General features: G+C 36.2%; 1 protein-coding gene across 1 annotated transcript in view; it reads right to left on the bottom strand.

Moving 5' to 3' along the window:
• The window catches only part of LOC145663230 (death-associated inhibitor of apoptosis 2-like), a 71,685-nt gene that overhangs the window by 42,996 nt on the left and 11,312 nt on the right, over positions 1 to 17,377 (bottom strand). The window contains exon 2 of the mRNA XM_081729601.1: positions 1,614 to 2,398. Coding sequence (XP_081585727.1) covers positions 1,614 to 2,361 — 748 coding nt within the window. The 5' untranslated portion in view covers positions 2,362 to 2,398. The remainder of the gene's footprint in view (positions 1 to 1,613; positions 2,399 to 17,377) is intronic.

The raw sequence follows: 17,377 nt of genomic DNA on the forward strand, positions 1-17,377 counted from the left end.
TAAAAAAAGGGTTTTGTATCTGTGTCTTGGTTTATGGTACTTTTTTTTCTTATTAGTTTAAATTTAGACAATCAGTAAAGCACATATCACGATGTATAATTTCCAAGCACCTGATACGATGGTTAGGCAATCAAAACAACACCCATGATGTGATGAGTTGGATACTTTACAACCAATATAATGCCAGTTTGAAAACCAATCAAGAACATGGGACTCTCAACTGAACATAGGACTCAAAAGTATTAAATATTATAAACGCACTTTTCCGAATTGTAGAATTCACTACAGAGCAAACAGAAGTGAATCTTCATTAAGAAATTCATAGAAGCCAAAAAAAGCTAAAATTTCATTTAAAAAACGGGCTTGTTTATAGGGAAACAACTCCATCCCAAAAAAGGTAGCTTTCCTGCATTTTTACCTACGGGTAAGTAAATCTTTTGAATTCCTTAAATTGAAGTCAACGATTGTGTAATTAATATGCCAGAGGTTTAAGCATCTAACCCTAGTAACGCCATAAAATAAAAGTAATCCAATGTTATTATGAGTGATAGTTCGCTCACAATGCCTAATTAAATATCGAGTGCAATGACTAATTAAATATCAAGTGATATAAACAGATGTAATGGATTACATGAATATCATAGGGCTGATCGAAATAATTCACGAATAATAATAATATATTTTCCGTGGTACAAAAGTAGGCCTGTCGATATTTATGTAATATGTACCCTATAGCTTCAATCAGTAAATATTCACAGAAATTTTATTTTTACTTTTTTTTTTTTTTTTTTTTAATTTCTTGTTTAATAGGAAACTCATAATAATAATTTAATGATTGATATACTTCAATGAGGTGTCAGTAACGAGGTTATTTGTCCCCGCCACGATACGGTCAATAATGACCGACATATGTTGTATATTAAAAGTTCAAAATGAGACTCTTGATAAAATAAGATATTGAAACAAATTATTTTTAAAAATACTATAAAAATTAAAAAAGAAAACAGAAAGGCTAAAAAAATAAGTAAAAAAAAAATATATCATAAGAAAAATAACCTAAAAAATATCAATAGTAGTACTACATACCTGGAAAGCTCTAAAAGGACAATTCTTAAAATACGAGGAAGAGTCCGAAAATAAGTTTACCACGTGACTGTGTACAGAGGTGGGGATGCAAGACCAAAAATAGCATGTGACATTCAAGATCAGACATGCCTTTATTTTTCCACATAAGTACCTAGTACACATTTGTTATATCGGTCTATAAGCTTCAAAATACCTTCCAGGAAAATTTCAGGGCTCTGCATACAGAAGAAGCGTCGAACAGCTTCTGTAACTTCAGCATTGCTTCAAAAGCGCCTGCCGCCAGTGTCTTCTTGAAAGCCGGAAAAGTCACTGGGTGCGAGATTAGGACAAGATTTAATTTCAACCACTGCTGTTTCCTTTGGTGGGGAAACTTATTTTCGGACTCCCACCGTATGTTAACTATTCAAGCTTATGAATAAAAGATAATTTGGCCATTAAGAAACGCATTATCTTCCAAAACCTGAGTAATAATATAAATTCGAAAATTTTATATTACTAAAAGACATTCAAATAAAATATAAACTTACGTCTTTCCGGCGCAGAACGTTTAACCGATGAGGTCCTTCCATGAGCAGGTACACTGTCTTTCATGTCCACATCACGCGGCACTGGTAACACTACCATGTTAAGGTAACAACAATTTGGAAAATGGCGCTTATGCTCTGTAATAGGATCATCTCCAGCCTCCCAGCGCCCAACTATAACTCCACAAAATGCGCATTGCACTTTATCCTCTTCTTGTAGGTAATAGAACCCGGCACGTGCTAAATCCTCCGGTTTTATAAACGACACTGGCCAACTTTCAAATGACCGCAGTCTATCTTCTTCCCTATGATACAATTCTGCCTTGTTAACCAAGGGATTTCGATTGTAAGAAGTTACAGAGCCCGACAAAACGGATGACGGACCACTAAAACTTCTTGAAGAGCTTGGACCACTCGCGTCACCCCCTCCCATTGAGCACAGAGGACTAGTTTGTAAATTATTTGTGATCATGGGAACATTCCCAGACTGTTTCGAATCTCTTACAAAAGGACAATCTGAGTTTAAATCTTTATGTTTTGCCATAACTTGATCGCCATAATTCCATGTACTAATTCGACCACCACAAGCGAAACACTGTACTTCTAAGCCATTACCGGTGCTAAAGAACCCAGCCTTTGCTATACGGTGTGGATCCACTGGTGCATTTGTCGGCCAACTGTTGAAAGTGTGAAGCCGTTTCTCTTCTACATGCATATCCTTCATGGCTTGAACTCCTTCAGCCGAAGCCATTTTACATATTCAATTATTTCATAACAACTTGATTTTCCTGAGAAACAACAAAAAACACAAATCAGTATTTAACTCACAACGATTGAGACTTACCGTTGAAAAACCGAAACTAATCAAACATTGATCAAAGGTTCGAGATAAAAAGAAAATCTAGTACACATATAATCACTAATCATAATGCTAATATAAGTAATGGGCACAAAAACCGGTTTTCTGCTATTTAGAAATACCGAAAATAGTTTTTGAAAACGAAAACTGCCAAAATCTGGTTTTTGAAAATCGATTCGGTTTGATGTCAAAAGACGAAACGTCGAATTTCTACACACAGGTTTCCGGTATCTATCTATCTATCTATCTATCTATCTATCTATCTATATTATATATATATATATATATATATATATATATATATATATATATATATAAACCGGTTGGGTCTATCCCTAGTTAATAATGACGATTGTACTCTACCATTGGCACAGAGTAGAAGAAATCAGCCTTAAGCATAAAAAAATTCTATTTAGTTTTGGGAGGAAAAGGATATCGTTAAACATGTAATAATCAGTCACTTCCATGATCCCTAAAGATCAATTTTTGTAAATAATAATCTGCTACATTTCATGCACATGATTTTTAGACGCATGAAATTTCAAACATCTGTCCTTAGATAACATACAAGGATATCGTTAAACATGTAATAATCAGTCACTTCCATGATCCCTAAAGATCAATTTTTGTAAATAATAATCTGCTACATTTCATGCACATGATTTTTAGACGCAAACATCTGTCCTTAGATAACATACAAGGAAGAGTTAAAAATATAAACAAATATTCTTTACGGTTCTTATCGTAAATGTAATAATCAGCTTTATTTTAAAAATCACTGGTTGAATTGCTTAAACTTTATTTTATACAACTAGTCCTTTTCGACAGTTGTTTTCCACTGTTTTTTCCATTCTGCATGTGGTCATAACAATCAGGCAATAAGAACCGTTCAGCCAATTACAGTAGCTCATTTCTCTCGCTCTGCAATGGTAAACATTCCACCCTTTCTGCACGTTGCCGATTTGAATATCAACAAATGCATATTGTTTTAGTCGAATGTCAACTTGAGTAGTGGATCTGCTAGTTACTGAGAGCATTGTTTTTAGTTCTTTTTTGCATCATTTAATTTTATAAAACTGAGATTTACTTGCAGTTCCGTGTTTCAATACCCTAGTGCAGTAAATGAAGCTCAAATTTTAATGAAGTAAGGAACAAATTAGTAACTAGCTGAAAATTGGTACAGATGTTGGGAATGATGTTCTAAACAGCATATTATAAGTCCCCTGAAATCCGAAGTGACCTTCGCCGCTATATTGGAAAATGACCGCTGGAAGTGTCAAATGAACAATACCCAGATAAAAATAGCAATAACTTCGCTATGGTTGAACACAAAGAGACAAACTTAGTGTCATTTTATAGAACATAGATAACACAATATTTTTTATGGAGAAACAATTTTTCATAAAACACATACTTTTAGAAATATTAAGCTCTAAATTCTAAAATTCCGAAAACTGCCGTCGAACTGATTTAAAATTTTATTGAACTTAGGAAGTAATTATTAATAAATTAAAATTTAACATAAATGCTGGTAAAGATTATTTAAATGACATACTAAAAACTCACTATTTCTTCGTTTGCCATATTGAAAAATGTCCAAATGTCCGAAGTAATTGAAAGTTAATATTTTGTTAAGTGAAATACAAAATCTGGACCGGGCTAAATATTTTCGAAACTGCAAATGCAGTCGATCTAAACTCAATTGGGATCAATGTTGGTGGGAGAGAGGAAACATTATGACGTGTTTAAGGTTTGTCGTCGCCATCTTGGAACCAACTTGTTTATTTTAAATGGCAACATGGTCGTGTGACATTAAACAACATCTTCGTTCGAAGAAAAACCCAACGGCAAGGTTATTTTTCCAAACCCTACAACGGTTTCGAAGTTGTAAATAGATTTAGGAGATGCTATGTTTGAAATGCTATGAGAAGTTTCGAATTAAAGAATAAAGTTAAAAAAAAAAAAAAAAAAGAAGCTTTGTAACATCTCACATTACGTATTCTTTAATAACCAGGAAAAGAGAGAGCTAGCACACATATGACAAATACAATCATATGACATGTTCAACATGTCCACCGTTCTATTCTATGCACATCCTTAACCGTGCGACCCAGTGTTCGTACACTCTGCGAAGCATATTTGTTCACAGGCCGTAATGATTCTCCTTTTCACGTAGCCAATGTCATTAATATTACACTCGTAGAAAATAGCTTTAAAGTGTCCCCAAAGACAGAAATCAAACAGAGTTACTTCGGAGGATCTTGCTGGCCACTCCAGTTGTCCATACCAATATATCCAGCAACCGGGAGAGTGTCCATTGAACCATCGATTACATTATGATCATAATGCGGTGGTGCTCCATCTTATTGCCAATCAGGGTTGGCATAAACCATGATTTTTATTGAAAAAATGAAAAAAAAAAAAAGTTTTTTTGGTTTAAACTCGTTTTTTTTGTTTTTTTTTGTTTAAATAATTTATCTATGTATTTATATTAGATATGGACAGAAATTAGTTTGTTTCGCCTTGGTGTTAGTATGCAACAACAAGGTTATGCTGGAAGGGGACACATAAGCTTAAAACGGAATCCAAACCGCTTCTCGGCTTCATCCAAGAAATATTGTCCATTTCGACACGAAACCGGGACTAATTGGTCACAAATGCGATTGCTGACTCACTCACGAAGGACTCCTGATAAAAATACGTTGTACTGATCTTTACATAGGCCTAGTTGTTAATATAATTGTCAAGAGTCATTCCAGAAGTACAAAAAGATAAACAGTTACACAAGTAAAAACATTATACAATTATATATAAATCGGGAAACTCCCGCCTTAGCCATTGGGAAAGTCCTGTTATTACTTTAAATGTATTTGTATGTAAAATTTTAAGGTCAACGTATCATAATCACTACGCTAAAACTGAGGTATTAAATTACAAATTTGGTATGTAGATATCATTCAATCCGTGTAACGTGGGTTCCTGTCACCACGGCATGGCGCGTCCTCAGGTTGCGGATCGAGGAGAAGGCCTCTAGATATAGAGGTTAGCTGCGAATATACTGAATAAGCAGTCGCGGACAGACGACTAGGAGTGGTCCTCCAGCTTGGGGGTTTGGGTAAGGCTAACACCCTCATCCTGTAAAAAAAAGGTACTTGTTCAGAAACATTCACAAAAGCCTCGGACAAGGACTGATAACTTGGCACGACATCAGCAAAAGAAAATGGACATGAGATTTGGAACATGGAATATTAGAAGTCTTTATAGGGCAGGCGCGTTAAAATCTGTAACGAGTGAGTTAGAGAAATACAGGATGGACTTAGTAGGAGTTCAGGAAGTTAGGTGGGAAGGAAATGGATCTGAGAATTCCGGAAATTTTACGTTCTTTTACGGGGAAGGAAATAAAAATCACCAGTTAGGAACAGGGTTTTTCGTTCACAAACGAATATTACCAGCAATTAAACGGGTTGAATTTGTTACTGACAGACTTTCTTTTATTACTCTTAAGGGACGGTGGTGTGACATTATTGTTTTAAATATACATGCTCCAACTGAAGATAAGGGTGACGATATAAAAGATAGTTTTTACGAAGAAGTGGAACGGATATTTGACCAACTCCCGCGATACCATATGAAGATTCTATTAGGGGATTTCAATGCGAAGGTAGGACGAGAGGATATTTTCAAACCGATTATAGGGGACGAAAGTTTGCATAAGGAAAGTAATGACAACGGTGTTAGACTCGTGAACTTTGCAACATCCAAAAACCTAATCGTGAAGAGTACAAAATTCCCACATCGCGACGTTCATAAATACACTTGGACATCACCAGACGGAAAAACACATAACCAAATTGATCACGTTTTAGTAGATAGAAGAAGACAATCTAGCATAATTGACGTCCGGTCGTTTAGAGGGGCTGATTGTGACACTGATCACTACCTGGTAGTAGCGATAATACGGGAGAGATTATCGTTGAATAAAGGTAATATTCAATGTCCAAAAACGGAGAGATTTAATTTAAAGAAATTAGAAGAGAGCCAGGTAAGAGAGGAATACCAGATTGAAGTTTCGAATAGATTCGCGGTTTTAGAAGACTCGGAGTGCACTAGTGTTGAGGATACTTGGATTGAAATTAGAGATAGCATTAAAAGTTCAGCAATAGAAAAATTGGGACACGCGAAAATACGTAGGAACAAACCATGGTTCGACCAAGAATGCATTAAACTAGCAGAGAAGAGAAAACAGGCAAAATTACGTTGGCTACAAAATCCGAATGAAATAACTACACAAAATTTCGCAGATATCAGGCGGGAAACTTCCAAAACTTTTAGAACAAAGAAACGGGATTTTTTGAAAGCTAAAATTAAGGAACTTGAAGATAATAGTAAAAATAAAAATATTCGGGACATGTATAAGGGGATCAGCGAATTTAAGAAAGGCTATCAACCTCGTGCTTATATATTAAAGAAATCTGACGGAACAGTTCTCACCGATACGGATAGCCTCTTAAATAGATGGAAAGATTTCTTTGACGATTTGCTGAACACGCAGCCAAAAACAAATGTGCATGGAGAAAAGGAGATACACACCGCAGAACCGTATATTCCAGAACCCAATCGAATAGAAGTGGAAGCCGCTATAAAGAAATTGAAGAAACACAAATCTCCGGGTGTAGATGAAATTCCGGCTGAGTTAATTTTAGCTGGAGGCGAAAAATTGTGGAACAAGATACACAAACTCATTCTCCTTATCTGGAACAAGGAAGAATTGCCACAAGAGTGGAAAGAATCAATCATTGTTCCAATTCACAAGAAAGGCGACAAAACTGACTGTAATAATTATCGAGGCATTTCTCTTCTGTCAACATCCTATAAAATCCTTTCAAATATTCTGTTAGCAAGATTGACCCCATACGCAGATGAAATTATTGGAGATTATCAGTGCGGATTTCGACGAAATCGATCAACTATCGACCAAATATTTACCATTCGCCAAATACTCGAAAAGAAGTGGGAATACAATACCCCGGTACATCAACTATTTATTGATTTTAGAAAGGCTTACGACTCGGTTAGGAGAGAAACATTATACAACGTTCTTACAGAACTTGGAATACCGAGAAAGCTAATTAGATTAATTAAGATATGTTTAAGTGAATCCCAAAGTAAAGTCCGGGTAGGAAAATTTTTGTCCACGAGCTTCCACGTCGAAAATGGCCTGAAACAAGGAGATGCGTTGTCGCCATTATTATTTAACTTTGTGCTGGAATACGCCATAAGGAAAATCAAAGATAGTAACCAGGGCCTAGAGTTGAACGGCATTCACCAGGTTATGGCATATGCTGATGATGTAAATTTAATAGGGGATGATAGGAGAACAGTAGAAATAAATGCAGAGATCTTATTAAACGCTTGCAGGGACATGGGTTTGGAAGTAAATGCAGAGAAAACTAAATACATGGAAGTGCGTCGGGACCGTAATACGGCAAATTGTGGAGGCGTTAAAATATTAAATAATGCTTTTGATAAAGTGGATAGTTTCAAATATTTAGGATCAATATTAACAGACGAAAATCATATTCACGAAGAAATTAAATGTCGACTAAAAGCAGGGAATTCGTGTTACTATTCGGTTCAAAATCTCTTGTCGTCGCGAATTCTGTCGAGGAATTTGAAGCTTAAAATATATAAAACGATAATCATGCCTGTTGTTCTGTATGGGTGTGAAACATGGTCGCTTACTCTGAGGGAAGAACATAGACTGAAAGTATTTGAGAACAGGATCCTGAGAAGAATATTCGGACCCAAGAGGAACGAGAATGGGGAATGGCGGAAGCTTCATAACGAGGAACTACATAGTTTATACGGTTTACCCAACATTGTTAGGGTCGTCAAGTCTAGGAGGCTTAGGTGGGCAGGTCATGTAGCTAGAATGGAAGAAAGTAGAAACGCTTTCAAAGTCTTGACTGGTAGACCCATAGGAAAACGACCATTAGGAAGACCTAGGCGCAGATGGGAGGACAATATTAAGATGGATCTCGCAGAGATAGGAATACAAAGTAGAAACTGGATGCAATTAGCTAAGGATAGAAGTCAGTGGAGAGCTTTTGTGAACGCGGCACTGAACCTCCGGGTTCCATAGGCCATAGAGTTAGTTAGTTAGTTAGTTAGATATCATTCAATAAAATTAAAACCAAGTCAAATCCAAGCTGATGTTGGAAGCTACGCAGGCAGTTGATAAATTGTGCCAATTTCTATCAATATATTTAAGCAATCTTGGCTTTTTTATAAAACAACATGTATTCATTCAAGTAGAAATATATAATTTGGTTTCGTCGTATGTTTAGGCTTACATCCTTATGAAATACCAAGTTTATCACGGAGAAGACTTTCGCTTAAAGGGACACCTCGAAGCGAACTTGGTTTACACTTGAAAGATGGGTTGTGGTTCGACCGAGAATTGAACACGGGACCCCTTGATTAAAAGGTGAAAAGTACATAAACGTAATGCAGATGGTTTCATATGTAGAGACATCACCATGAAGTTCACACGATTTAAAGCATTTTTCGTTCGGTTTAAACCAGTTGGTTTTTTTGAAAAAAAGAAAAAAAAAAAAAAAAAACCAGCTGGTTTAAACCAGCCAACCCTGTTGCCAATATTGATGAAATCACCCTCCCTCGTTCAACAAAAGTGGCGTGACAGTGTTTTCAAGCATATCTTCATATTGTGCAACATCCAAGGTCCCATCAATGAAAACAGCTCAAATAAGTTTTTCATCCCTTATTCCACACCACACCATTACCTTACCTACACCTTGCATCTTTGATGTATATATCCAGTTAAGATTTGTATTAGCCCATTACCGGACATTTTGGTTGTTAATCCCACCTGTTACATAGAAATTTGCCTCATCATTAAAAACAATGTTATGAGGACATACTGGGTCATGAGCTATCTGGGGCAACACCTACTCACAAATCTTCATAGATCAGAATCATTCTCTGACAGTTTTTGTTTCAACTGTAATTTTTAAGAGTGCCACTTTTCCCTTTTTAATATTCTTTGAACACTTTTGACACTAACATTATGTTCACTTGATAGACGTCGCACCCTCTTCGTAGGACTACTCACCAATACACCCAACACAACTGCTGATGTTATGGATCAGTTGCATTTCGTGGTCGTCCTAATCTAGGTAAATTATCAACATTTCCCTTTGCCATGAATTTGCGGATTAGTTTTCGTACAGCACTGTCTGTCACCAGCTCGCGATTAAGATGCCGCTCTTTGAAGACAGTTGTTATTATTGCTGAACTGCGTCCTCCATCCAAAAGCATTATTTCGATTCTTTTTTCTCGAGTTAGCATCCTGTCTTACCTACAAGAAAAAAGTAACAAGACAGACGGTTCCCTTTTATACAATGTTCCACACATAAAAAAAAAAAAAAAAAAAAAAAAAAAAAAATAAAAATTTCTAAAGCCATTCACAGCTTGAAACCCGATGCAGATTTAAATAAAATTTTACCGTAGAATTTCTCGATACTGGGAAAAATGTCCATTACTGGACTAATACAAATCTTAATTAGATAGATGCATCGAAGATGCAAGGTGTAGTTAAGTTAATGGTGTGGTGCGGAATATGAGGCGAAAAACTTATTACAGCTGTTTTCATTGATGGGAGCTATTGGACCTGATTTTATTGATAGGACCTTGGATGCTTCACAATATTGAGATATGCTTGCAAACACTGTTGTACCACTTTTGTTGAATGAGGAAGGATGATTTCATCAATATTGGCAAAAAGATGGGGCACCGCCGCATTATGGTCGCAATGAAATCAATGGCTCAATGAACACTCTCCCAGTTGCTGGATATATCGGTATGGACTACTTGAATGGCTACCAAGATCCCCCGAATTAATTCCGTTGAATTTCTATCTTTGGGGATACTTTAAATTACATTGGGTACCTGTAAAGGAGAACCATTACAGCCTGTGAACAAATATCACCAACTATGCCTCGCAAGTGCATAAACACTGGGTCGCACGGTTAAGGATGTGCATAGAACAGAAGGGTGGACATGCTGAATATGTCATGTGATTGTAATTGTCTTATTTATGTTAAGTCTCTCTCTCTCTCTTCCATGTTATTAAATAATACGTAATGTAAGATGTTAGAAAGTTTGTTTTCTAATTTATCCTTCAATTCGAAACTACTAATATCCTTCCCTTTACCACTAATATCCTTCGCACAGCACATTTCACAGCATTTCAGACATAGCATATCCTAAATCTATTTACAACTTCGAAACCGTTGTAGGGTTTGGAAAAATAACCTTGCCGTTGGGTTTTTCTTCGAACGAAGATGTTGTTTAATATCACACGACCATGTTGCCATTTAAAATAAACAAGTTGGTTCCAAGATGGCGACGACAAACCTTAAACACGTCATAATGTTTCCTCTCTCCCACCAACATTGATCCCAATTGAGTTTAGATCGACTGCATTTGCAGTTTCGAAAATATTTAGCCCGGTCCAGATTTTGTATTTCACTTAACAAAATATTAACTTCCAATTACTTCGGACATTTTCCAATATGGAGAACGAAGAGCAGTGGGATTTTAGTATGTCACTTAAATAATCCTTACCGACATCTATGTCAAATTTTAATTTATTAATAATTACTTCCTAAGTTCAATAAAATTTTAAATCAGTTCGACGGCAGTTTTCGGAATTTTAGAATTTAGAGCTTAATATTTCTAAAAGTATGAGTTTTATGAAAAATTGTTTCTCCATAAAAAATATTGTGTTATCTATGTTCTATAAAATGACACTAAGTTTATCTCTTTGTGTTCAACCATAGCGAAGATATTGCTATTTTTATCTGGGTATTGTTCATTTGACACTTCCGGCGGCCATTTTCCAATATGGCGGAGAAAGTCACTTAGGACTACAGGGACTTATAATATGTTGTTTAGAATATCATTCCGAACATCTGTACCAATTTTCAGCTTGTTATTAATTGGTTCCTTACTTTTTGGTAATTTGACTGCACTAACCCGACGCAAAAGCTAGCAACACAGCACTGAGCACCACGTGCACGCAGCGAGCTGCCAGAAAGGACAAGTAGTATCAACTGCTGTTTAGTTAGGACACTTCGGCAAATTTCTTTAGTTGGCATAGTCCCTAAGTTAATAAATGCCAATAGTGACCAGTTATCACCAAAAATAAAAGCAGAAAGGTAAGAAGAAGAAATAATACTATAAAGGAACTAACGAATGCACAATGCCGTAACATGGTGTGACATAATCCTTCCTACTTTCATTTTCAGCGATCCCATTCCAAAAAATGTTACCTAAAACCACCACTAAAATGTACTAAAATTAAATTGAATTTACTTCTTAATAAGTTGTAGTGTAATTTTAGACTAACACTTCGATACCACCAACTTCTGATACGATCCTCCGGAACAAGTATATCGCAAGATGCTAACCGAATTGCTACGCGGAATCACATTCCTATTTTCTTCTTAATCAAACGATTTAGACTTAAATCTATAACAGCTATGAAAGCACTAACAAGTCCTATTTCTGCCCAGTTACTGTAAAATTCAACACAACGCATGAAGAAATAACTAAAATTGTAACCTGCTGCATGCATCACTACTATTTGTTGTTTACTACAATGTTTCTGTCCGAAGTATGCCTAGTTCATGTTTAATGTGTGGAAAATTTCCGAGAAAAATAGAACTAGGATTATAAATTATATTTCTGGGCATTACCGGTATCTAAGACGTTAAACTTGTCACGTTTGAGAGATGACGTCCCTCGGCGAGCACACTATCTATCTATTAAAATGCTACAATAGCAATTACAAGCGCCTGAGCTCCAACCTATAACTGTAGCTTTCAGATCTTTCATTTACGGAATTGCGATTTTACGTTTAACAGATACAAACATTTTAAGTATTTGTACTTTAAATAGTCTAAATTAGTTAACTATATCTTTTTCATAAATTTTATGATATGAAATTATTGTTCAAAGCCTTTGTATTTTAATAAGCCTTCTCTAAAATCAATGCATGTGAATTGTGCTTCCATCTTCCGAGTTCTTTTAAACTATATGTTGAGGACGTTTATATGTATGTAGTCAATCCTTTCGACAATGAGATCTCGAAAACTACAGGCTCTAGAAAGATGACGTTTTCACTAATCGATTGGAAATTTTGCGTAGATTGTCCAGTTGTAATTGAATATTTTAATAAAAAACATGGCCATTGTTTCTTTATTACATTTTTTAGGTTACACTGGAAGCGTTGAAATTAAAAAAAAAAAAAAAAAAAAAATCATATCATATGCATTATACATTCCAACACCACATTGTTGTATATGTCTCAGGCGTTTGTTTCATGGCCAAATAGTAATGAAAAAGGAAGAATAACCATTTCTCGAGTCTAAGATAAATCTTTATTTTTTTAGTGTTTTGCCCAATGAACACCATATATAACTGACATTATAATCAATTGTGTATGTAATTTATTTGCTTATTACATACTGCATGGAAGAAGAAAGAAAACACTGGTCATACATGAATTAGAAACTCCAACCGGAAGTAGGCTCAAATCTTGCAAATGGTGTAAGATATTGAGAAAAAATAAACTCTCTCCTTTGTGATACCCCTTGCCGATTTTTTATCAAGACATCTTTCACTTGTGTCTGTAAAGGGTCATGTACATATGTTGTGGGGAATGAGAAGGAGATTAATGCTCATATGCGAATGATGCGCTGTGTAGAGAGCACATGTTCAGCTAGTCCAGGGAAATGGGGAAGGAAGCGGCCTGGAACATTTGAGACTTCAACAGCGTAGTAGGAGAAGGAGCTGCGAATAAGGTAGTGGGACCATTTGGAATAGGTACAAGAACGAACGAGGTCAAATTCTTATCGACTTCTGTAGGCAACATGATATGGTGGTGATGAATACGTGGTTTAAGAAAAGAAAAACCAAGTTGTACACGTGGAAAAGTCCAGGAAATTAGAAAAGCTACATTCTTGTGAAGCAACGTTTCAGGAATAGTGTACGAGACGTGAACAGACTGCCAGGAGCGGACATTGATTCGGATCACAATCTACTGGTGGCGGAAGTGCAAACCTGGTTAAAGGCGCTCAAGAAAAATGGGAGGAAATCGAAAATGGAACTTAGAGCGATTAAGAAATATCGACGATGATGTGAAAGAAGAGATTGAAGAAAAGTTCTGTGCAATGGGCGATGTGGTTGACAATATAGAGGATAGTTAGAAAAAAGTTACACAGATTCTACTTGACACACTCTGCAATAGCATTGGCAGGATGGAAAGAGCACCGAGAAAACCATGGATAACTGAAGCAATGCTTAAGAAGATGGAAGAACGCAAAGGGCAAAAAACACAGACATCAATGAATACAGAAGGCTGGATAATGAATTGAGAAGAGAAACAAAGCCAAAGAAATGTACATGAAGCAGATATGTGAAGAAATAATGGAGCTTCAACGGCGCGGCAGATATGATCTGATGTACCAGAAAGCACAAGAGTTAGGAGGGAAAGCTAATAAAAGTATACGAACGTTCAGCATCGAAGATCAAGAAGGTAATGTAACCACTGACCAATAGGAATCCTTAGAACTTGGGAGGAATACATAAAAGATCTGTATGATCAGAAGAGTCACCCGAATGATACTGATGCACAGGAATAGGTGGATGATGATGAAAAAGGACCCAGTATATTGAAAAGTGAAGTAGTACAAGCAACCAAAGACATGCGAAGGAAAAAGGCCACTGGAGACGACGATATACCAGTAGATTTGCTCACGGAATTAGGAGACAATGCATTGAAAGTATTGACTTCACTTATTAACAAGATCTACCTGAGTGGAGAATGGCCAAAGGATTTTCTTGATGTTACAATGATTGAAGGATTTTCTTGATGTTACAATGATTGTATTGCCCAAGAAAAAGCAAGCAAAGAAGTGCAGCAATCACAGAACCATTAGCCTGATTTCGCACACTAGAAAGATCATTGCTCTCATACTGAGCAGGCGGCTGAAAAGTAAGATAGATGAGAGGTTGGAAGAAGATCAATTTGGATTCCGGAAAGGAAAAGGCACCAGAGATGCTAGTGGATTGATGAGAATTACATCAGAAAGAATTCTTGATGTAAAGGAAGAGTTGTGTTTGTGCTTCTTCGACTGGCGAAAAGCTTTCGACCAAGTCAATTGGACGAACTGGAGAGATCGACGACTCATTCGAAACCTGTACATAGGACAACGAGTGAAGCTGCGCTTGAATGAAGGAGAAACCAATAGTGTGGAGATTGGAAGAGGAGTCAGACAAGGATGTAGTGTGTCGCCCCAATTATTTAACATTTACAGTGAATGTTTAATGAAGGAAGCATTAATAGGAATTGGAGATTTCAAGATTGGAGGGCAATCATTAACAAGATTAGGTATACAGATTATACGGTTATAATAGCTAAAACCGAAGAACGACTACAGGAGATGATTGACAAAATAGCTGACACCGGAAAACTGTATGGAATGGAAATTAACATCGAAAAGTCGAAAGTCATGAGAATATTCCGTGGAAATACGCCCTTACGGATCAGAGTAGAACAAAGAGAATTTGAAGAGGTCGACAATTTCAACTATCTGGGAAGTATTTTGACGAGAGATGCTTAATGCACCAAGGAGATCAGGTCAAGAATTGCCATAGCTAAAGAAGCATTCAACAAGAAAAGATCACTCTTAATTAGCAGGCTCAATATTGGACTTAAGAAGTAGTTTGTCAAGTGCTATATATGGAGCATTGGCGAGTATGGTTCAGAGACTTGAACATTACGAAAGTTAGAGAAGAAATATTTAGAGAGCTTCGAAATGTGGTGTTGGAGGAAGATGAAGAAGATAAAATGGACAGAGAGAACAACAAACGAGGATGTTTTAAGACGGATAGGAGAGAAGAGGACACTTCTAGCCACCATCCTTTGTAGAAAGGCCAATTGGATTGGACACATCTTGCGAAGAAATTGTCTTCTTCACACCGCCATAGAAGGAAAGATGGAAGGGAAGCGAGGAATAGAAAGAAGAAGAACACAGCTGATTGATGATTTGAAACATAGAAGAAAATATTGAGAGTTAAAAGAGGAAGCTGAAGATCGACAAAAGTGGAAGAAACATTTGCAGGCCAAAATCTAAAATTGAAAATAAAAATCCCCATTAGTCTCAGGACCTGCTGAAAGACAAATACCTAATAATAATAATAATAATAATATACAGACGTGTGCAAATTATTAGACTAAACGTCGATTTTTCATGATTTTGGATGGATTTTTGTTTTATGCCCAATTGGATTATGTACACTTGACATTTTTCTAAATTTAAAGTATATTCTGGGCTTTATGTGTACCTTGATAATAGAAAGTATTATTGCTGGCAACAGTGCTAAGAAACTGACGATAGTGGTTAAAAACTGCATCACTGTATAATTACATTAGCAGATGAACTGGAGTTGGTCCTTTCTATACACGTCGTACTAAGTTTGGTATTTTAATGGGTATTAGGTGGAAAACGCATGGTGCCTTCCATTTCAACTCAGGCAAAAAAACTACCATCACCATCTCAGATATTGTTGAAACTATTTTTTTATAGCAACTAGACATGTTTTTAAGAGACCCATATTTTTTTGTTTTGTCGAAAAAAATTTTCCCGCCAAGTAATGGGCCATCAAAGATGGGGAGTACAATTTATGAATTGTAAAAGACATTGAAAATGGTCAACTTCGGAGCCCCACCATTCAGCTATGGAGACAGGTAGAGTTATAATTCTTGCTGTGGTATGTACATAGAGATATAAATAAACTATATTTTATTGTAGTTCGGTTTGCGCATGCGCACCTTTTTGTACATAAATTTACAAATGAACGTTAATTCATCTGAAAAGTCAAAGTTTACAAATTTTTTTTCGAGCACTTCCGGTTCGAATTTTAAAATTCTGTTTTCACGTTGGTAAAACCTAGTTACCCGCTTTCCGAAAAAAAATTTGTATCGCTTCTGTGTGCAACCATTTTGTCGCAAAAAAATTCGAGAAATTGTAAAATTCTCAAAAATCGCCATTTTTGGAAGCCGTTTTCTCGAAAACACCATCTTTTTAAAATTCTGAAATTTTGTCAGATGTTTTAACTTTACATGAGTAATAAACACACCAAATACCATTCTCGACCAATGCTTCATGAATTATCTACAGCCTTTTGAAGTTAGCGAAGTTTCGTTAACTGTGATGTCACAGTTAGCAACACTGGAAACAATAAAAATGCAATGATTTGATGATGTTTGCGGTTCACATTAATTAAATGAAGAATAAAAGATTTTCCTGACTGGTTTTTTATTATTTTTATCAAAAAATCGCTCTGAAATAGTAAAATGAGCCTCCCCCTTCTTCTCCGTTTTTTTAAAAACGAAGTAATATGAGATGGAAATTACGATTACGAAATACACAAATTTTAAGTTCACTTACTTAAAATGGTCTTCGGAAGCAAAATTTCACTGTTTTTTTTTTTTTTTTTTTTTTTCACATGGACCAATCATTTGCTTGCTTGGTGTCTTCTTCGCTAATAGCAGTAGTACACTCACAACTCGTCCAGAGGTGAATCCAAGGAGTCGATCGTCCCCCCAGAAGAAACTTTCTTATTTTATATGTAAATAAAACCCATTCCAGAGTTTGGAGCTCTTAAAAGTAGCTCTAAATAGCAGTATTACACCCCCCTCCCAGAAGTCCCTCCTGGATCCGCCCCTGCGTAGCACATTGTCAATAATCACAAAACACTTATTTTCACTCCTCTTATGCTCTTCTGAAAACCTGTACCCTGCTGAAAGTCCATGCGGAAG

The sequence above is a fragment of the Thermobia domestica genome, chromosome 1, assembly GCF_964235325.1.
Source record: "Thermobia domestica chromosome 1, izTheDome1.hap1.1, whole genome shotgun sequence".
NCBI lineage: Eukaryota > Metazoa > Arthropoda > Insecta > Zygentoma > Lepismatidae > Thermobia > Thermobia domestica.